At 37.1% G+C, this 23,711-nt stretch overlaps 1 protein-coding gene across 3 annotated transcripts in view; it reads right to left on the reverse strand.

Moving 5' to 3' along the window:
* Positions 1–2,737: 2,737 nt before the first annotated feature.
* Positions 2,738–23,711, reverse strand: part of ARL15 (ARF like GTPase 15) — a 237,694-nt gene continuing 216,720 nt past the window's right edge. For all 3 annotated transcript variants that reach the window (XM_076361960.1, XM_076361962.1, XM_076361961.1), the window contains one exon: positions 2,738–8,939. In XM_076361960.1, the coding sequence (XP_076218075.1) occupies positions 8,787–8,939 (153 nt within the window). In that variant the 3' untranslated portion in view covers positions 2,738–8,786. The remainder of the gene's footprint in view (positions 8,940–23,711) is intronic.

Here is a 23,711-nt window from a genome sequence, read left to right on the forward strand (position 1 = left end):
GGGACAGCAGCTGCTGGGCATTTGAACCCCCCTCTGCAGGAAGATGTGGGTCAGCATGACCTGGCGAGGTAAAGCCACTATCAGTATCTCCTCAAACTGTCGTCTCCCCTCAGCTTTGTGGCAGACATATTAAATATCTTACGGTCTACAGGTCATAGGTTCAGGCAGATGACTATCCCTGCTTCCCCTCAGCGAGATGGAGGTCTCAGTGGCGTTCGCAATGGTGGCTTGTATCTCCAATTACACTGGGCTAACCTTCTGCACCCCTCTTGCTGAACTGGACAATGTCTATTCTTGGCAACTTTTTCTGGTTTAATTCCAAGATTAGCAAATGAGAATCCATTTTCAGCATCAGTCAGCTGGACCAGGACACACTTGATCTTGGCTTTTAGTTACACTCAAACCCATTGACTAACAGTTACATTTTCTAGTTAGTATTTGCATTGTAACCTGTAATTTGAATCATAAAACAGAACCTCAGAGCTAGTCCTCCTGTAATAGCCCCTGCTTTACTAAAAGATAAACCCATCATCAAAGATCAGTTATTGCATGAACCAGAGTTCCCATTCAAAATATGCAAACGTGGAAATGCAAAAGATGGTGAGAAATGGGTCTTCATGCACACTCTGGTGGAGAGAGACCACAACACTGTGTCTCATCTGGAGACAACTGGGAATGAACTGAGCCTTTTGAGTGCAAGGGGAACTCCAGACCTGCCTCAATAACCACTCCGAGGGCACACTTGCATGGCGCAGGAGAGATAATGTGTAAACAGGTGTGAACACTGATGGTTTTCTAAACCTACATGCAGGCAGGAATTAAAAGGATCAAATCAGTAACGGGAAGCATTGACTAGTAATGACCACCTCCTTCAGGCCTTAATCAGGTTAGATGTGAAGTGGTTCTCACAGATGAAGTGCTTGAGAACATGCTAATCACCAGTATCCAGATAGTGTAAAATGCCAAACTTAAAAGAAGAAAGAATTTCACTTCCATTTGATTTGACCCAAACCTAAAGGCAAAACTGCCTGCTCAATCTCTCACAAGCAACCAGAACAAGATGCACCATCCCAAACCAGTTTTATGGAAGATTTCTCAGCATTGAGAGTGGAAAAAACAAGTAAGAGATTTCTTCTCTAGAAACACTGTATGCATTTTCTTTAATGTCTTGGTCACCAATACATCTACATATGAAACCACCACACAATATTTAACCTTGATATTAAAATTCTTCAGAGATCAAAAGCAAATGCTAAAAATAGGCAAGATATTTATATAGCCCATAATAGTAGACTCCTGTATTACTGGCACCTCTCAGTGGAGACAGGCCTGAACCGAAACCTCAGATCTGCACATCATACCAAGAAAAGAAAACAAATAAACAAAAAGCTAAAGTTCTGTCTCAGATCTCAGAGGGTTACCAGGAATGTTCCTGATTCTGCTAAAGACTTTGGTGTTTGAGTGTTTGGTACTCTTCATGCTACAGAAAAAAAAGAAAAGAAAAAAAGCTCTCCCTAGTCTGAAAGTGAGCACTAAAGTCAGCTTGCCATGTGAATGAAATGAGAGAACCACGAGGAACAAAATCTTAGCAACGTACTGCTATCTTTGGGTAAACATTTGTTTGCAGTATCTTTTTAAAATAATACTGTCGACTTCAGTGATTGACGATTTCACCCCATTTATCACTGACAACTAGAATTATTTTTTCAGCTGTGGATCACGTTAATTGTGGAAGCTAATAGGGAGGAATGTGAGGTAAATGGTCTCAATACCTTTAGTATTTGTGATGACTTTACCAGACTTGCAGTACTGTATTTACTGTAACCAAAAGGTCATGCTCTATATTTTAAAGGTAAACAGTGAACTTTTCTGCATCAGTCACACTCTTGCAAATCATGCACAAAAATATTTTTAGAAAAGGCAATTAGCATTTTTTTTTTAAATTAACCTTAGTTTCAGATACTTGAAGGAAGGCTTTCAACTTCAACTGACACACATGTGTAAACCAGAGAGGATTACAACTACCTCATTGGAAAACAAAGCAATATAGTAAAGATGGACTAAGGCTGTTACAATTTACATTAGTGACAATGAGTGCTCATTTCTTCTCTGTAGCAAGGTAAATATTGAGGCAATGATGAGATTGCATTGTTCATTCTGCTCTTAAACAAAAAAAGCAATTTCCCAGATACTGCAGTTTAATCGGTGTTAATTTTAAATGGTACAATCCCATTCACATCTTGAATCTCTAGGTCTTACCAAGATACCATAAATGGGAACGCTATAGTAAAATAATTCTGATGTAGTTTTGCACATAGACATTTGTTGTTATAAGCATTAAAAATACACAATTTTGATACTGGCCGAAATGGGGTCTTTGAAAGGTATACAATAATACTGTAATTTGGGTGTATAAGCTTCTCTGAGGATATGCTATTGAATATGGTAGCACACAAAGCTTACTAGGAGATGTACATGAAGCTTTTGTTTCAAAAAATAGCAAGATGTGTATTAGTGGAAAATGGGTGTGTGCTTTCAAGTAAATGAGATAAGGTGACACAGGACAGAAAATGCTATTTTAGCATGTGCTAACAGAATGCAGAATGGATTAATTTCTATAGAAGAAATTTTTAGAGTGCCAACCTTAACACACAGCAGGAATTGTTGCTTTAAAGGGACTGTGTCAAAGTTGACAGGTTCAAAATATAACCTACCATAAAATTAAACTTTTTACAAAATGCCCTTTTGATCCTGAAAAATCTATCAACCTTCCAAATCCAAGACTGTCACATTGTTAAAATACCATATACTTTGCTGTGTGATTGGCCATTAAAACTTGGTTTGGTTTTGCAACATGTATATGCAAGTCATGATTTTGCTCTCTCCTCCACACTATCTTTGGGACTATGCATTTAAACAGTACCAGATCTTTCGTTTGGGATTTCCATGATTTAGCATTTCAGTTAGCAGTAATTTGTAACAAAGCTATAAGAAGCTTCTGTACTCCAATGGTAAATGTCTCCTTAGAAAGAGGGCAGTTCTTCATACATGGAAGTTGCCAAACCACAAAAGGATTTATTTTTGTCTTGTTTTACTTAATACATGCAAATACTTTCCAGCGCACACTGAAATGCAATAAATTATAGTTACATGGCAAAGTAATAAAAATGAACAGCAGCATTTTGCTATTTCAAGGTGACAGGTAAAAAAGAAGTGCTGTGATTACCGGTTTTATTTTTTGTCAGTTTTAGCTCACAATCTAATAGTGAGAATTGAGAAAATTAATTGTGAATGGCTTTCCTTATATTGCACACAAGCATAATAGGTACAATTCATGCCTCTTACTTATTAGCATGTGGGCAGGTTCTCAAATATATGTATAGATTTTTCATGTGTGAGGAAATGTTTCTGTGCCTAGAAATTAACTATACAACAGCTTTTCATTACCAACATGGTCTTTACCAAAACCAGGCTATTTTCAGGCAATGAGTCCCTCTATTCCCATAATAGTAGTATAGCTGGGAATGGATTATGTCATTGCTCCTCTTCACACCCTCAACTCTTAATTTTCCATAATCACCCCAAACCAGCACAGGACCTTTTGCTAAACATTTTTGTTGGGTTTACTGCAAACCTGACAACCAGATGATTAAAATATCTCTCTTCCGTTCTCGCCACCTTATTGCCACAGATAACTGGAGCTGCACAGACTGCTGTTAGCACCAATACTCACATTTGAATATCATCTGCCTTTTCTAGACAGTTTCAGTGATTAAAAAATTAAGGCATATTTAAGACACCATAAATGGAAGTGCTGAACATGCTTGATGGACAAACATACACTCCATGAACAAGGCTGTCCTGAATATATTCCATCAAACCCACCAGAATACCACATATTACATTTTCCTATGAAATCTGGTGAATGAACAAGCAATATATACAGCATACTTTGGCTTCTCTAAATATAGCTGTGATAAAAGCTAAAATATGTTATAAGCAGCTAGCATTAAGCATAAATGTCTCAGAACTAGTTAAATTAGACCTGATCTTCAGTCCAACCCACACAATGAAGTTAGTCAGTTCACGCATGAAGGCTGAGGATTGAGAAGGGTAATGATCTTTCTCAGTCTCTTCAGATAACAGAATTCAGCAGCCCTACTTGATTTCAGGGGTCCTTTTCAACTGCAGATACTGAAAAAGGTATGGTTTTTGTTTTCACGTAGGATATGGGACTCTCTCTCATCCTTGTGTTAACCTAGGCCCTAGATGACTAATCCTACAGCTGACACAAACAGATGTTTTTATTTGTTTGAACTATTAGGTCAAAGGGCTAATGAGCTAATGAAAATTCTTTCAAGAGCTATCAAATGAGGCATGATTAGCAGATTTTCAGTTCCTATTTATATGAAACAAAAGAATTAAAAAAATATTCTGAGTTTACAAATTGTTCATGTCCATCCTAGTCTTGGTAAGAGACAGATTTAAAAATAATAAAATGAAAAAAGCACATCTCAGTAGCTGAATCAGCAACTCCAGTCCGGCTCAGCAGTGCTGTGCTTCCATCAGCTGTTACAGCTTGCGTTGTGAGAGTCTCTTCTACTCAAACTGTGTTTGATAGGATAACACTGAGTTGTCTCAGCAAACTTTTATTTTTCCCATAGTATTCTCCTTTGCTCAACTTCTGTAGCTTTTTTTTAGTATATGTACTTTGCCATGTCACTTTATTTAAAAATAATTTCTAGTCATATAAACATGTCCCTCAGTTTAACATTATGGAATAACTGTATAAAGATTATTCCAATCTCTGTTCCACCAATAAACCTGCAATATCTTTCAGATGTATTTCCAGAGTAACAACATCTTGCTGTGGAAATAAATCAGCCAATTTTTGGAAGTTTCTATTTTATATGTATACAGGTGTAAATGTGTAAGTGTGTATAATTTAACAATGATTATACTATAATATTTGTTTTCATCTAGGAGTAAATAATTTATCTTGAAGATTCGAAATCAAGGTAATATGCCATACTCCCAAACTGGCTACTACTCAAGAAAACCAAACTTAGCAATTCAACTCTACACAGTGTTTATTTTCTTTTTTTCTTTTTTTTTTTTTTGATAGTGGAAATCATGTATAAATCACAAACAGTACAAGTTCCTCATGTCAGCAGTTGTCCACTTGAATGGGTCACCTTCTATGTATAGACACTGTATTTTTAGTATAAAGTCAAGATAATATGATAGTTAACTAATACTTTTGACTACAGTACAGATACAAACTTTTGTAATATAAATTAATTGCCATTACAAAAAGGCAACTGTATTAACTAATACGGTACAAAAATCTGCAACTTCTATAAATATAATGAAATGCAAGAAGTTAAATGAAATAATACATCAAAGATTTTTGTATAGCGCATTTGAAGAGCCAAGCTAAGATACACATGGAGCATTATACAGCAAGAAAGAATATCAAAACCCACTAAGATTTAACTTTTTTTCCATACAAATGCTGGCAGTACAAGTACAGGACACAACATGGAAGCAGTAAGATTACCAGCTCAGAGCGGGTAGACAAAGAGGTCTTATTGACAAGTTGTAAAGCATTAGGCAGCAGACAGAAGCTTGTCAAAACCAGCTGTTGTTGGATACTGATTGATAATGTTTTCATTCTGACGGCTGAGACACTGCAGACAGCCACAGGTCTGAGAAGAAGCCCAATGTGGGCACATACACCTACACACACACACACACACACAAAGTAATTTAACAGATGGCAAAAGAACATTAAAGCACAGTATCTTTTTTAAAAAGACAATGTTCACTCCTTAATGAACTTGCATGGAAAGTAGAGCCTAGTGCCCAAGTTTACTTCACCTAAATGATGAACACATGTGAAAAGATTTAAAAAAAAAATAAACAATTGAGATTGGTCATCTGAATAAAAACTGCATGGTGCTTACATATTCTACCATAGCCAGAGCATTCAACAACACTTTAGACAAGGAAGTGTGACGTGAGTTGCTACGAACATTTTCGATTCCTCCATAAAAAAGTGAAGGTGTTTATAGACATTAAAAAGGTACACAACCATTAAGTCCATCCACAACACAAAACCACAGAAGAACTACATTCAAAGTAAAGTTAAGCATTGGTCTTAGCCTTAAGCAGTTATGAGGTATTGTTTCAACCTGTAGTGAGGAATGATCACTGTATTAATAAGAAAAAGCATATTCAAAATAATTCTGAAAAAAAAATCACTGCTCCTGTGCAATTGGCATTTTCCTAAAGAAAAAGCATTAAGCATCAAAAGGTCCTAGTCTAAGTGGCCACTGGCATATGCCAAAGCTATATGCTCACTGACTACCTGGGCCTTTTGCATGTTAGTCATGCAGCACCTTCCAACAGTGCATAGTTGGGAAATCACAACCAAAATGTAACTCGGAAACTCTAAAGATTTTGGACCAGACTCACTGATGGTACAAATATGTATGGTTTTAAGAATGCAATACAGTTGGGCTTATTTTCATTTGCTGAACCTTTTGGTCCGTAACTTTAACATGGGAAAGAAGGGGAAAAACAGTAAAACAATTTCTCTCTCATCCTCTAACTAATGCTCAGTGAAAAACTAGTAAAAGCTCTGAATCCCTCTTTTTGCAACCCCAAACTGCCTGCCTTCTCTGGGAAATAATTCTCTCACTCCTCCCCACCACTTCTTATTTGTCATTGTTGCTAAACAGGACAGAAATCTGGGGACCTTGGGGAAATCTGGGGACCCTGTAGCCTCTAAGCTCATGTCAGCTAAGAGAGAGTTTGGAACTGTAAATCAGACCCAGTTCCTCTTTAAATCCAGGGAAAGGAGCCTCCTTAACCCACACAAGAGAAACTGATGGGCAGCTGGGTCCCGTCTAAACTTCGCAGAGAGAATCAAACCAACATAGAGCTCCTCTCTGTGTTTTAAAGTGAACAATTCCAGTTGTTGGGTATTTCCAAGAGTATTAGGAGTGAGGCAATTGACCTGGCAGGAAAGAGAAGAAAAACAAAGCAAGAAGAGATGCCCTTCAGGCTTTCTGCCTATTCTATCACAAACTTAAACACGGAGCTTACCAGTTTTCCCAGCTTCTTTCTGATAACAGGAAGCAAGTTAAAACAGTGATCATCAGGCCATGCATTTGGGCAGAAATAATTCTGAGGGAGCAATGCAAGAAATCCGTGGAAATTGAAAAGTAAACAAAAAACCTACTAAAAACATTTTGTTTAACAAAGAGTATAATTGCAAGTAATAGAGAAATGGCTTTTATAAGCCTTTAAAAGCTGATCCTTGCTATTTTCTTATTCCCAAATAAACTAGAGAGAAACTACAATAAACTTCAAACTTAAAAAATAAATGCTCAGAGTAGAAAGATATGTTGCTTAAAGCCCTGAAAAAAGGAGTTACGAGTTTCAAAACACAAGCAGAATCAATGAGGAACCACTAACAATTCACTACAGTTTGTGTTTGCAGACACTCATGCACGAGGGTAGCTGAATGCACAAGGCACAACATTCAAGGTGTACACCAGTCCAGTGACTGATCTGCACATACCCTGTTGTGACTGACTTAATGGTGAACCAGTGACCTGGCATGTTTCTTTAATGGACAAAATCGGTTTATAAGGTTTTAAAAAATCAACAAAAGGCAGCCAAAAAACTGCAAACCTACAATGGGGAAAACTTGGAAAGATGAAATATGCACTGTGTTACTGGAACCAAATGGGATTTTTCCAAATGCATTACAAATGTTGTTTCCAATGAATACTTTTTTGTCTTCTAAGCAACATTTAGACCAGAGGAAGTTTGAAAGAACAAGTTATAATCCCTTGAAAAGAGAAGCTTATAGTACAAACACTGGAAGGCCCTTAATTATGGTATAGATGCCTTGGCAATGTTACCATAACAGCGTGAGTGAGTGATAAACGAAGCAATCCTTATTTAAAATCAGTCACACTTCTAACTAGTAATAAAGCCTTCACAGCTGAACTAACAGACATTTGCCTTGCTTCTCTTATGGAAAACTACTTTCAATGAAAATTATTACTTTATCCAACTTTTGTATATTTTCTAAAAATATTGTTACTTAGAGCACCTGCTTATGTCACCTATTCTTTACAAATACTGTGACCCGCACACATTTGTGTGCTAATTTCCCTTTCAGGAAACTTCCAGCAAAATAATGGTTCTGCCTTTGACAAGATTATACTGTGACTTTAGAAGAAGAATCAACTAACTTGTCAACTGTGTTTTTACTTAGTAAAACTCCAGGACTAACCTTTGCATTAACACGGAACTCCTTGCCTTTAAGGTATCCTATTAAGGTTCTCAGTGGCTGTGCTTTCCATACTGCAGGGTCAGTAAACAAGCTATCACAAATTAGTTTCACAAATCCTTAAGACATTAGTTATTTTTTAAAACCCAAGGTAACAGGTAGAATTCCTCCTTTACAGACTATGTTATTTTTGTGCGTGTAAAATTTCCTATCAAGGATGATCGCAATGCAAGAAAGCAACATGCAGTGTGCAGAAATAGTGGTAAACAAAGAGGAACTCCCTATTTCAGTAGTGTAGACAACTGGAAATAGTTGTGTACCTGATTCACAGAATATTTATTTTAACAAAAGGACATTCTGCACTAACTGTGTATGAACAATGTATCACAGCACAGTCTTGATACCACACCATAATTAAGCTGTGAGCAGAATGTGCAGGTACAGTGATGCCTGGAGAACCACTCTTCTCTCTTGCGTTTCACATTCTTGAAGGTTCGAAGTCTCTCTCTTCTAGCAAGTTTATTAGAAGGGAGAAGCTGTCTTTTACTGCCTCCATATCATCCAAGGAGCAAGGTTTAAGAATCCAGCGCTTTCCACGTGCAAGTGGCTCAAGTTCAAAATATTTTTTTATCTATTAAGGGGGAAAAAAAAAAGAGACCAATGTATTAATATTATGACAACTCTCTGTCTCTCATCTAAAAAACCAAACCAAAACATCAAAAAAACCCATGTAAAAAGATAAGGATACTCATTTTTAGAATCTTACCCACAGCTGTTCTTATAATACAGGTTATATGACGTGACCTGAAAGTATTTTCTTTAGGGGTGAGTGACCTGCTTGGAAGCTACCATTCTACCCATACATTTAACAACATGGGAGGTCTAGGGAAGAATTATACGGACTTAAGGCAAAGAGCAAAGCACATGAAACAAGTGTTCAAAACCATAGCCAAAACAGCAAAACTAACTAAGAAATTTTAGGTTGTTTGTATTTTAATGTTAAAGCTGTATGTTTCATCATACTCTGATTGGTAAACACTTAATATGCAGAATTTGTCACCAGACTACTCTAACTACACAAATGAACTGTCAAAAATGTACAAATCCTAAACATTCCAGTCAAAGGTGAGCTATAGCAGAGGGTTTCTTAATGACCTTGAGAACACTAGAAAAATTAAAATTCTTCCATCAGTTAGTTTTTCTAAAATTAAACATAGAAGACTAGCACACTAATGTGATTAGGATAGTAATAAGTATTATACGTGAGACATGATGGTTTTCTACAATTATCTTAGTTCAAAATCCAGCATGTTCCAGCAGACTTCAGCTGCTTACTAACAATACCTAATAATGCCTATAAAGAAGGAAATCTTTTAATTAAACTAATTCCATTTTTACTTCTGCAGCAACTGTGCAGCAAGGAGGCATAAGAATATGATGTAATATAGAATTGCAAGTTTTCAGGTGATTATAAGCCTTGACAAAATAACTGAGGAAGATGCATTTTCTTGGAAAGACCAATCATCACTGACGCTAATTACACCAACTGTCAAGGCAGAAACACAGACCCACAGAAAGACTGAGAAAGAAAAGATTTTCATCTAGTAGTATACTCCAATCACTTTTCAAAATAGCAAATACAATATCAAAATATGTTTTTGATGCCTTTTAGGAGAAGACAGCAGTCTGCAGGTTATTTTGGTCCACAGATTGCTGTTTTCATCAAAATTTTAGTCTTTGATAGTATTTAATCCAGTACTATTTGATCCAAGAGTCTACTCATCTTTGACTTGCTAAAATAGACATTTAGTTTTTACATCCAAAATTACATCCTTCAGTACTTGCTATTGTCAACATACCAACAGAAATATTTAGTCCTGACTTAGTTTGCACATTCTTGTTCCTTGTAAGAATGTAAGAAAGTAAGAAAAATATTCTTATTTTTCTTTTATCACAAACTGTGCCACAAATAGGCACAACAACAGGAACAGTTACTCGTATTGTCGTAGGCAGTAGAGGCCCTAGACAGGCAACTGGAGCCACACTGTGTAAGGCTCCATGTGCAGGGGGAATAAAAAAACCAAAAGAAAGAAAAAAAAAAGGCTTTGAAAGCCCAAACAAGCTGCAACATCTCTATGCAGCTCTTATAGTGCCTGCACAACAGTTTTGTTTATCTAGTAATGTATTCTAATAAAAGAAACCGACTGTAGTTGTATCAACTCACGTAAATCAGAATTCAACCATGACAATGTGGCAGGAGGGTTTTTTAGAAAAGAATTTCGAGCAGAGTGTTTAGTAACAAGTATCAGAAAAAAAATGGTGGTTTTGAGATGGGAACTTCTGCTTCCCCAGCTAAGATACAGGTGAAAACTTTTAAAATCTCTTTCCAGCAAAGCAGAATCGTATCAATAACAACCTGCAAACATTTGAAAATGATGTGCGGTACTTGACATTCACTTCCCCTCAAACAAATTTCAGAAAACATACAAGTTGAAATAAACGGGAGTTCAACAACCAGTATTTTAATATCAGCATACCTACTTTTCAGCATTGCTACCTCAGTGCCATATTAGTATCTGTTAGCATGGTTATATGTGATCAGAACCTAAATACTAATCTCTGTAAGGGATATATTGCAATGTCTCTAGCAGCTGAAGTGACATCAAATTGAATTTACCCCCATTAATATATTGAATTAATGGCACCGATCATAGTACTAGAGAAGCAGGGTAAGAAAGCTCTCTTGCCTGTTTCAGCAACAGCCTCCTTGACTGCTAAATACAGGGAGGAACTGAAAGCTGCACAGAAGCGTAACAAAGCAAGGTGTCAGTGCAGCTAGCTGATAGAGCAACCTGCTGGTGTTAAGCTGACAAATATGGCTGAGTAATTTGAGATGTTTCGGACCCAGACCCAGAGGATGTCCACCACACCCCCTCTACTGGAAAACTATTGCCATCAGCCCCTTGAGCTCACTGAAGTCTGTCTGCAATCTTATTTACATAGCCTCTTGAATTAAGGCTATACCATATGAAGAAATTATTAGGAAAAGATCATTACATCATAAGGAGAGTACTTGAGTTTAAAAGGATTAAATATCTAGAAACACATACGTAAGGAAATGATGGCAGTAAGCAGACTGGCGCTGTCTTGTGCGTTTGTGGGCAAATAGGACATTGCTTATCAAGGTAGCCTCTAGCCAAGAAAAACACAATGACTTTAAGCTATATTTCAGTGACTGCAGATGCCAAGATAGAATTTCTATTTCAGCAGTAAAACAGCATCAATTGACTAAGTGAAACAAATTTTGCAGATAAATTATTTATTTGGATGCCCAACATTGATTAAAATTTATTTTTTCTATTTCTAGGTGTGTAATTAAAATGTAACAAAATCAGCAGTGTGCTGTCATCATTTTCCACACCTAAGGAACAGTTCAGAGTATCTGCATTAACAGGCCCTAGATGAATGCTGAAATTAAAGTGATCGTTAAGCAGTGGCTTTTGAAATGGGAAGTTTTGATAATGGCATGAAAGCACAACTGCTTGTATTCACATTAGTAACAGCTATTTTGTTCACACCTACAAAGAAAAAAAGATTTGCTAGATGACTTGTCTCTAATCCAAATATAGAAAAACAACACTAATTGGCTTACAAATAATAAATAACTAAACCAGAAGTAGCACAGAAGTGATTTTCCACAACCCAAGGGACACTGTGTGGTATGTTACTATATTTCCTCATTTCAGCTTCACACCACAAGGGAGTTTGCTAAAGCCTAGAGCTTTGCAAGCAGGCTCTACGACTTTGAAACTTCCAGAAAGAAGTTTGCACACACAAATAATATCCAATTTACTATAACTTCTCCCTCCTTTACTCAGAAGATGTCATTCAGTTCTAAAAGCAAGTAAGGTTTTTTAGACTTAAAAAGGAACCCTTTTTTACATGCAAGAGATGAAACAACTACATGAAAATAGACCGACACAATCAGATGCCCGACACTGTTATACAGTTGAGTTTTCCACTGGAATGCTCTCAGCTCTCCATCCGCTTTCGTTTCTCTAGTTGCTTTCTGCCCCGATGACCGTAATTCAGACTCGTTCCCTACCAGATTTCCTAAGAGGATGCACACTAATCACCAAACTATCCAAAGGAAGCTGAAACTCTCTGAATACTCACCCACCTAGGTAGCTCTTACATAATCAGATAATCAGCAGTAACTATTTTACAGCTCCCTTCAATTGCACTAGCACAAAAGGGGTCAGTTCCTAAGAGAAGCTCTTTTGTCTTCCCCTCTTGCATAAATGGTGAAAAGCTTTCTGCCCGTTCACGGATGCTGAATCAAAATATAAAGACTCAAACATGCTTCAGATGTCTGACACATTAGATGTGCATTTACATACTGGCTTTGCATTTTTAAGTGTTTACTTTGGGATTGCTAAATTTTTAAGATACAACCTTAGAAGAAAATACAATTAATAAAATCCATGTAATTACTTCTTTACCACTATTTTACAGCATCTCACTGTATGTCTTGACTCCACATGGGGGCCTTGTTTTATAGAGAAGCTGACATTGTATTTATGCCACATTCTGAAGTCAATAAAATCTAACAATACACGTTTGCAATTATTCCCACTCTTCCCACACTCCACCTTCTAAGTCCTATTCTACTAGTACAATACACTAAGCATATGGTTATCAAATGTTGCTTAACCTACGTGCTAGAAAAGTCAAGACACAATAAAAGGATTGCTGCCCAGAACCTCAGCTGGTGTAAATTAGCATAGCAGCATGGAACTGATGTTACTAAATTGGTATATGTAAGCTGAGTAACCAGGCCCTGCTGAAAGCTTTTATATGTTCTATTACTGAACCTCATTTACCCAGTTCACAACACACATGAATATAAGATGTGTAGAAAAACTTAGATACTGTAATATATGAATACAGAGTCATTTCTAGCTATTACTCAACATGAAAAAAAGCTGATTGAAAGTATTGCTTTTCATTCAAATTCAAAATTTTAATACCAAATTTCACCAACACAAAAAGGCTTCCAACCCACTCTGATTAATCTGCTGTAAACAAATACAAAACTCAGGTAGTCACTTACATTACCAGGTTGTATTTGGAGAATTTAATGGATAAAATATTTTTTCATCCATTGCTGTTTTACTGAACAATTTTACTGGGGAAAAAAATTTGTAACAACACATGTATATTATATCTAATCAAAGGCTGCACAGTCATGTCAGTGTCCCCACTAGTCTAAATTTTTCAAAGACTTTTACAGGATTAAGCAAGTACTACTGCAAGAGGGTGACTGGTGGAGGTATCAATTAAACTGAAATTACCTCATTTGCTGAATCCGTGTATTAACCACAAGAAATGGTTCATTCATCTATCCCAAATCTGCATGGACAAGAAATGCAGTGATAATGGGAGATGGGCGTTCCCCATATTCACATTGTGAAAGTTTCATTGAGCTGTGAGGCTGAGATTACATTTTCAAGCATCATAAAAATCTGCCTTTTGGAGCAACTGTTTAGACGATGCAGGAGAGAGAGGCAGTTTTGATTGCTGAGTCCGTGAACAACATACGAGCTGCCTATAACAGTGACCAAAGCATGCGCAAACTGAGTATCTTTGGAGAAAAGAAAAAGCCAGAAGTCCATCACATGGCATTAAGTTTTAAAAAGGGAAACTACATAAAATGAGTAACTTAAAGAAAATTAACTGTGCAGCTAAAAAGGTAAAATGCTTGCAGGTGGCATAGAAAAAAATACCATAATTAGAGGCTCAGAGTGTATTTATACTGCCACAGCAGACTTTAAAAGAAACAAAAAATCTTTCAAGAGTTGCAATAAGGAAAAGGATGGCATTAGAGGTAAAAGAAGTCATGTCTAAAAAAGGAAAACAGAAAACAAAAGAAAGGAAATTCTGGCAAATTAAATAGAAACCACAAATGTTGACCTACTAACCATAGAGTGGAACCCATTGCTTAAATCACCACTGATGCTAAAAAGTAAATTGAAATCCACTCTAGTTTATGTTAGTGTGCTGGACTGCAAACTGCACATCCTCTTGAGCTGCTACACATGATTTTCTGCTGGTCCTGTTCTGAGTATAGTGATTTATAAGAGTGGGTGGTAGCCACTTCATCTTAAATCAAAGAGCTCAATCCACTGTTGTACAGGAGTTAACACTTTCATGCTTTTCCCTAAAAACTGCTAGAAACCTGTTTATCTGACAACCCACTTGGCTGAGAAGGACCTCTCGTCTTACCAGAACAGCTGCTCTAACATGCAAAACTGTCAGCAGAAGTTTCATAACGTTTATTCTTCCTACAGAGACACTTCATATCCTCCTGAAAAGATACTTCACGTGTGCCTGCTTGTATGCTTCTTCGTAACAGTGATCGCATCTATGTCTAGAGGGATCCTTGTAATGCACCTATGTCTCATAAGCACTCCTCCTAAAACACCTATACCTCATATTTATTGACTCCTTTTATGCAACAGGGAGGGGAATGAAAGCGCCTCAGCTGACGGGAAAGAACAGTGATACGCTGTGGTCTGGAGCAACCTATGCACAGGGCTATTCCCAGGAACGCCAGTGGAGGTTGAACCATAGAAATGCTCTTAAATTCTAGTTCTTTGAAGCTAAATATTACACTGCCAGCTGACTTTTATGTGCCACTGAATCCAAACTCTGTCTGTGCAATGGTAAAAATTTGCAATGAAATCAATTAAGTACAGATTATGATAATCAGAATTATGTAACTGAGCTGCTTTTTTCTGGTTTTTAAAATATGGCCTGCTGAAGCAAAACCAAAAGAAAACCCAAGAATGTCTTCTTCAGTATTTCTGTGTGATGGCAGGGTAAGCAAATTCTTTAGACAAGATTTCAAAACCATCAGAACCTTTTTGTACACCTCCTCACAGGTAGTGGTGAATGCTTTACAAATTAGTATTTCTAGTTTGTACAGCTTTCCAATCTTTTTTTTTTTTTGCTTTTTACAAAAGATTACCTGAAACACTTCCAACTCAGCTTTGTACTTAGCTTTGTAATAGACCTGGCTGATATTTTTGGCTCGTAAGTCTTTACAAAGAGGAATACACTCACTTATACACATATTCCATAAAATAATTTACACAGTGCTTTGTGGAACAGATGCACTTTTCCACCTGTGTTATCTCCAGTGGCCACAAGACACTACACTTTTCGGATTGCTGAAAGAAATTTATTTTAAAGAAGATACCTAACTGTTCTGAATGAAGAAACAGGATGCCTGGCAAATCAGCATAGGCACGCTGTTCCAAACAGAGAGCACACAGTACTGGCAAATACAAGTGTGAGACAAGAAAAAGTGGAGTGAGCTAGAGAGCTGGAAGATGAATACAGAGGGGTGCTTACTGTAAAATATAAAATATTGCATCATCTATCAGGATGGAGAGAGTGGAAGATTTTTAAAATGGATAAGTATTTTTTTATACAGATACATATGGTCATGTTATAATGGGTCTGGGACAAATAAGACGGATGAGGGCGAGGACAGAAAACTGCTGAGGTTGCAAAAGTACTACTGAGATTTGCACATATGTGGATGGAAGCAAAGATAGGTTTTGAGGAGCTACTAGCATCTATCAGCTCTTTTTATGCAAGTCTTTACCACACAGCAACATACTACGGTGTATTAGATTACTTTGGTTACATACTATTTATTTTGAACAAATTAACAGAAAGAATCGGGTAGCTGCCAAAATCATACACGTGTACTTTGCTTTCCATTTCTCATTCACCCGGCATATTCTGTTTATATAAGCATGTGCTTTTCCTACAACTGGAAGACATAGAGATAACACGAGAATGGCAGCAGCGGATCTATCTAGAGAAAACCAGACTTCTAGATGAAGATTCATACAACCAGTGCTGGGCTGGACAAACAAGACAAGGGCTCACAGTATCCAACCCCAGAGTGAGCAAAACAGCATCCCTTCTGCAATGACAAGTGAAACAATGAGAATGGAGAAGGAGGTATTGTACAAAAACGTGTGCAATGAAAGCACAGTAAAATATTTTGCTTTAATATCTACAGATTTATTTCTTTAATTTATTCCAAAGAATTAATCAGAAGTGGAAATCAGACATCAGATTTAATACAAGACTACAACTAACCTTTAAGTTACTGCTCCTATTGCTTTCTCTCTTACCCACTGTGTTTTCTGAAGTACTTTGGGTTGCAACAGACACTGTCTGACAGCTACGGACTTACAGTTAGTGTTAGAATATAAAATCCTAAAGAGTAATGCTAAAAATTAGCCCTGGTTAAAGTAGACTATTTGGAGGAGATCTAAAAATCACTCCCCCCCCCCCCCCCCCACATAGATACAAAAATGCCAATTTACTGCATATAAGGACAATTTTCTATATAAGTGAATTCTTAGCATATCCAAATACATTCTTAAGATATAGCAAAAATAACTGATTGAATTTAAGATCAATTTAAACTTAGGATAATTTGTTTAAATTACTATTATTGCCCTAATCTGTTTTAAAAAAAAAAAGCCTATCCAAAGACAATTTTAGAATAAATCTGTTAAAAGCTTTTACTATACCACCACTCATCTCCTCTACTTTCTCTCACTAAGGTTTGTTTTTTTGTTACATCTTCAGTTAAATAATCTAGGGAATACAAATAACTAGTAGAAACTCAACACTCAAGACCTTTAAGCAGATCTTTCAGAGCCTTGCAGAGGTTTTGTAGCATTTTTTTAAAAATAGATTGCACATATTCATGGTTTACTTCAGAATATAATACTAACAACAGAGTACGCTGATTTCAGCAGCAAAATACGCTAGCTTTAACTAAAGATTGTGGTTTCAACTAGTAACAAAACCTGAGACACAGGTACACAAGTGCTGAGTTTTTACCCCCCCCCAAAAAAGTTTACCTGTGATGTTGAATGTCAAAATAACCTTTAGAATAATGAGAAGTCCAAAGATCAATCCTTATTATGACATCCCTTCTGCAAATGGCATGTTTTCTGTTCAGATAACAGTTAAACAGTATTTGCTGGAGAGGTGCATATGTGATGATTCATCTGCGTTTGCCTGAACATGTATATAAATCTAGCACTTGAATAAATAACATCTGTGTACCGTACCCACGTCTGCAAAGCACCAAAACACTGTATGGACATGTATTCTTGTATCAACAGCAAAGAACAGGATTTCTAAGGGCTTTGTGGTTGGTTCCCCACATTTACACTGCTGAAACCATTCCAAGCCAACAGCCAGTATGAACACAAGAGAAAAGCCATTTATTCAGCAGTAGCTGCAGTTCTATGAGATGCATACTCTCATGCACAGAAGATCAGACAGCAGTCGTGCCTATTTCACTTGTTCCGTACCAGGTACAGAGACATTAACTGCAGTTAACTGTTTCTGGTTCGAAAGCAGAAACCGTGAAATAAATCCATTTTGGAAGAAGTTAACATACAATTTTTCTGAAGCACAAAGTGCTCCCAGAGACCCTGCCACTGCCAGCTTTAGTTCCTGGCTGCCAGACCGCCATGGGCTCTGTGACCTCCCAGTTCCTCCAGCACCAGGGACTTCTGTGGGAGCTGTTTCTGAGGATTTTCTCCTTGCCCTGTGGTTAGAGGCGGCAAATCTGTGCTTTGGGTTTTCTAGGTCCAGGCCTCTGGAAGCGCCAATGCTTCCAAACTCACAGCAAGCCACTCTTTAAACTAGTATTCCAGGCAGCTCCAGACTTATCTCCATTTCTTGATACTTAATAACTCTCCACCCAGAAATATGGCAGAACCCCTTCATGCTCTGTGACTAGGACCTCGCTTGAGTAAGGCCCCTCACAGCTTCCAGATTCCTTCATAAAGCACAAGAATACCAAGAGGAAAATTACAGAGCTCAAATCAGACACAGTCCTGTACACAGGGGTATAGAGAAAACCCATGTGCAAAATCAATTTGTGACTACCTCTAAAATGACAGGAAATGCATGAACAATCATAGATGGGGAAAAAAAGGAGCACTTTACAATGAGAGAGGACATTTTAAGCCAGGTAACTGAACTACTTCCCGTATTGGGAAGCAGTATTACTGAACTAATGCAGAGGTTTGCAGCAATGATGCTGGAAAAGCCAGGGATGACCAGAAGGACTTTGAGAAGATGGGTGAATACAATGCGATGCTGAAGAACTGTATGGTTCTTTTGACTCTTGAACTTAAAGGTAATAGACTAGAATATCTCTTTTACCAAGCTCCAGTGTTATACCGTAGGCTGCAGCAGGGAGTTCTACCTGTCTGAGAAGTCTTTTAGTAAAAAGGTCCCACGGGAAGGGACAAGCAAAAGAATAATTAGTATTCTTCACTAACCACAGCAAGATACCACTTGCCCTACATTATCCTGACCCACACTCCAAGGAAAAAGATGAAATAATAGGTAGTAAATCAAGAGTTGCATATACATAAAAGAAGAAAGATCCACTGATATCTCAGGCAAGGTATCAACCTTTACATAAAAAAACCTCATACCCAAAGAAACCACACTCCTCTCCAAAGAATGCCCGAATTCTAGGGCAGACAGACAGCATCTATAAAATTTATGGCCTCCTTGAAGGAGGGCTACTACTAATAATAACAAAGATGCTTAAAACAGGATCTGTAATAAAAGTATTGTTACTTTGATTAAGTGAATTAAGGCTTGCCTTTGTACACTTGACTGTGGAGTGCCTTAACAATGTCACTGAAAAGCCAGATTATTTCTGAAGAAAAGCACCTGAAGGCAGTAAGATTATGTCCTGGTGATGCCCCAGTTCTCATGATTGTATCAATGAAAAACAAAAGCAGGTATTTGTCAAGTGATTCCAGCAGAAAGGGAAACCCAGCTTCCACAAGTTGACAGGCAGCTCCTTCCCTCTACCTCTGAATCTGACTTGCAGTTTTACCAACAGGTCCTAGCGTTACACGTGGGCTAAGCTTCTCACTGGAAGGGAAATTGTATATAGTGAATATACAGCTGACATTTTTTTTTTAAGAGGATGAGAAGATTAATATCAGTTGACTGAAATATCTTAACGCTACAGATTTTCCTAAGCACTCTCCACTCAACTTACTGAGTAACCTACCTATTCAAAATTGTGGTCTAACAAAGGTATAATCACCTCTTTAAATTTTGGGGTTCTGGTGCTCAAGATCAGTCTTAATTCTGCACATTTGCAATTACTAATTGAGTTTTCTTTACATTAGAAATCACCATATGATGTTTGCTGACCACTAGTGACAAGCTAAAAGGTTATAATATATATCAATAGCTTTTTGAGAACATACTCAAAATTTGCACCATTTTACCACTTCTTGATAATGAACTATTAAATATAACTACAGCTAAAAAGACCTTAACTAAGTACTCCTTACCAGGCCAGGAAAGGTTCTGTATATTGAAGTTAACGAGTTTAAGTCCCAAACTCACATATAAGAAACAACCAATTATCCCGTCTGAAACACAGGCTTGTAAAACTCTCAGTTACTTGTAAAACGGTCTGCTACACACGAGTAAGATGTTGTTTAAATGACTTGTTTGACTAGATGTATTCACCATGAAATTGATTCTTTTAAAGCATTATTTTTAAACCTGATACAAGTTAACATAAACTGAAAATAGGAAAAAAATCTGGCATTATAAAGCATAGATTTCAGTATGAGTTTAGTATTTTATAAGGTCGAGGGTTACTTGAATGAGAAATTCATCAGAACAAATAGTCATTTGTAGGGCAGTAATTGAAAGGTTTAATACGATTAAACTATTCTGCCATTTCTATGCCAATATGTATGGTATAGGATCTAGTGTTATTCCACCACAGCCTGTGCAGCTCCAAAGTAGTACAAAGACAATAAAACAACAAATAGAACATCTTTCAGCCATAAGCACCAGAAATAAATCTGAGCTGCTATTTTTCTATAGTGTGAAAGTAGCACTATATTGTGGTTTTACACCTGACACTTCCAGTTAGATTTAGTATTATTATTTTGTTATGCCCTTTAGGCAGCGGGTGGTATGAGAAGGGGATAACTAGCAACAGGCTACTGAATATTCCTCAATCTCCAGCTCAGGGACTCAGTTTTCAACTTTACAGTGGTCCAGATTTCAAAGAAAAAGAAGAAACCATTGCAAGGAGGTCATGGAGTTGAATATATTTTAAAAATCCCAAAGCTAAAAATATGTTCTTCAATAACATTTTAGATTTGAATGTTTAGCACGGTACTATAAATATGGACACATAGACCATGCAAGGGTTACTGAACAGACTAGAATTTGCGAAGTAATGTTTAATGTTTGCTTCCATAACTGGAAAATGGTTCTGTTGGTTTAAAATTAATCAGGGCATGTTGCTAATAATTCATAGATGCTTTAGTGACTTAAACCAAAAAAAGTCTACTTGGTAACAGCTAAAATTTGAAATCTTACTAATGGAACATTTCCAATTGTCCTCTCAAAAAAGAAACGACCTTATTACAAGACGAAGCAGTAACAATAGTTATTTTAAAAATCAATACAACAAAAAAAGTGTTTTATACATTGCTCCAGAAAAGCTGGAAAAGATACTATGCTGCCTACTGCAAAACTGTTTTGGAGAAGAATCAAATTCTCAGACTTTGAATAAAGAAGTATTTGCACATTGTACAGCAGTTTACTCAACATCCAGTGAAGAGTGCCACCAGCCACGCTGTTTTATAAGCCCAGTTGTAGACAGATTAATAGAAAGGACAGTGTCATCATCATGTCAGTCAGACCACAGGCAGTGCAACAGGAATTGGAGAGGGGAAGTAGAGAGAGGTGTGAAGAGATCAACCACATAAAATGGCTTTAGATGACTTACAAGCAATAAAACATCCTGCTTCTAAAGATGTCTAATCCATCACAGCAGAAATGACATCATATTAAAAGAAAAAAATTCCAGCCCAGCTGGTAGTGTATCAGCTTGATGTTTGCCAACTAGAAAGGACAAATCTGCAAACAGACTTGACGGTGCTTGAAGCAGAATATACTGAAAAGTGGACAATGCTCAGAAAAATCAAGGTGAAACAGTGACATTTGTCTCAGGAAACAAAAAATGGTTCATTTGTTCCCTTGATGAGATTTAAAATGTATTAACAGGATCTATCAGTAAAAATAAGGTATAAATGTAATCAACTGGGTTTAGATTAAAGACAAATGCAGGACAAACAAGTACAACTGAATCCTATAAAAAAATTCCACTGGCTGGTGGTCTGATTGGATCTTCAGCTATTCTTGGGGGAGGGGAGAGAGCAGTTCTGCTTATTTTATACAAAACACATGCAACACCATAACACTTCCAGTAAGATTTGTATATTCCATTTTTTATTAAAGGTTAACATATGTGAATTTTGTGAATTTTACCGTGTTAGTTAAAACACTAAGTTCCTTCCCTTTTAGCCATGTCTGTATTTATGGATAGAGCATATGAAGATAAAAAGCCAATGAAACTACATTTTAAGTTATACTGTTCCACTAATATAGCCTGTACACTCACAAGTCATATATAAACCAATCCTTATTTCTGTGAACACACTCAGTCATCTACCTTGCACAATGGATTTTCTAATCTAAAGGGTAAACATGCACAGTTCAATTATTTGCTTTTCATTATCCACAGTATATGATTGATCAGCTAAGACATTTGGTTTTCCTTCTTCACTGGATGACATTTTAAAGCATGGCAGTAACAGACAGATAACCCAATAAACACCACCACTTGTGTTTGTGCACAAATACCCTGGATGACATGCAACTTCTCATTCTCTGTACTCCTTTCACTACTAACATTCAGCGATGACAGTAAGTTTATTATCAGTTATGTAATTTACTCACGCTTGATACAACAGTGTAAGAAAGATACAGGATTGCACTTTAGCTATCAACTACATATTAGTCTACATGCAAGAAGAACATCTCAATTTGTATCATATAAAAAGGTAAAGTGACATTATCATTAAAATGGCTGCACAAAAATGCCCAACTGAAGCAAGAGGAGAAACAGGTCTTGTTAATGTCATATCCAATACTGTTTCGCCTCATTAAGCACTCCCAACATCTTGATGGGCTATAAAGAAGTAAAAACACTTGGTCAAGTAATTTTTTTTCATGAACAGTTCATCTACCTATTACCAGTCCCAATGTGTGGAAATACATACACATCCAGTGCAACAGAAACCCATTTTACAGGAAGAAAAAAACATCTATGGTCTTATACTTTGGTATTGGCTCATACATGTGCATAGTACATTTTTACCACTGCAAGTTAGACTCAAGTTCATTTCTAATCACACACCTGTGCAAACTGAACAATATATACAAGTGAATGATTGACTGCATGGAAAAGTGAGGAGAAGGGAGAGGGAGTAAAACAGGAGTTGCCTGTTGGAAATAACACCGTAACAGGCACAATTCAAAAAGCTTTTAGATTGCTTCTTATAAGTATTCTTTGTGAGGGAATAGTACTATTTAATTTAATTACTCATTGCCCATTCAAACATATTTTAAAGCTATTTCTTTGTACTGCTAGAAACAGCTACTGTTCAGACCTCTCCATAGTGCACTGGGCTTGGCTGCATGCTACTAACCTCACAACAGGCACCCTTCCAAATCAGAGGGGAGAGTAGAGGGCAGCAACATCTCTCCCAGCTAACACCGGTTTGTGGGATTATTTATTTATTTATTTAAAAAACCACTACAGATTGCAAGACACTGTGATACCACAGTGATATAGACCATGCCTCTATCTGATACAGAAAAATCTGGAACATTTTGAATCCTAGTTTGTACTTAAAGCTGAAGATACTCAGAAGCAGGAAACTGCGAGGAGAAAAATTAGTAGAGGGACGTCAAACAGAAGAAAAAAAAATCCCTTGCTGTACAATTGCTAGCATTAATATATTTTAGGACCATGATCTAGGTCACCTTCCTGCAGAAGGAAGTTTGTGCAAAGAAGTGGAGGTCAAGCCTAGAGTGACATGGTTCACTGAATGACCAAATAGAGGTTTACATATTTCCTTTATGGCTGCTGGTACTGGTTTCAGCCTAGAAGCCTCTAATGAACAAAGAGAGGTCTGATCCCTTCTGGAGCCATTCATGTATGATTAAGATCCAACAATACAGCACTTTGATCCACTGAGCTATAGAAGGATTGGATGTTTCCTGAAGGAGTCATTTTGGGTGAAAGGGGAGGAAAAGAAAAGAAGAAGGGAATTTTCCCCATCAGGTCAATCTTACTGAGACAGCACTCTTCTCACATCTGACGTGCATTGCACTCTCGTGAGAGTTTTGAAGCTTTGGAAAGATGACAGACGACTGAGGTATGGAA

Source organism: Aptenodytes patagonicus, chromosome Z, assembly GCF_965638725.1.
Source record: "Aptenodytes patagonicus chromosome Z, bAptPat1.pri.cur, whole genome shotgun sequence".
Taxonomy (NCBI): domain Eukaryota; kingdom Metazoa; phylum Chordata; class Aves; order Sphenisciformes; family Spheniscidae; genus Aptenodytes; species Aptenodytes patagonicus.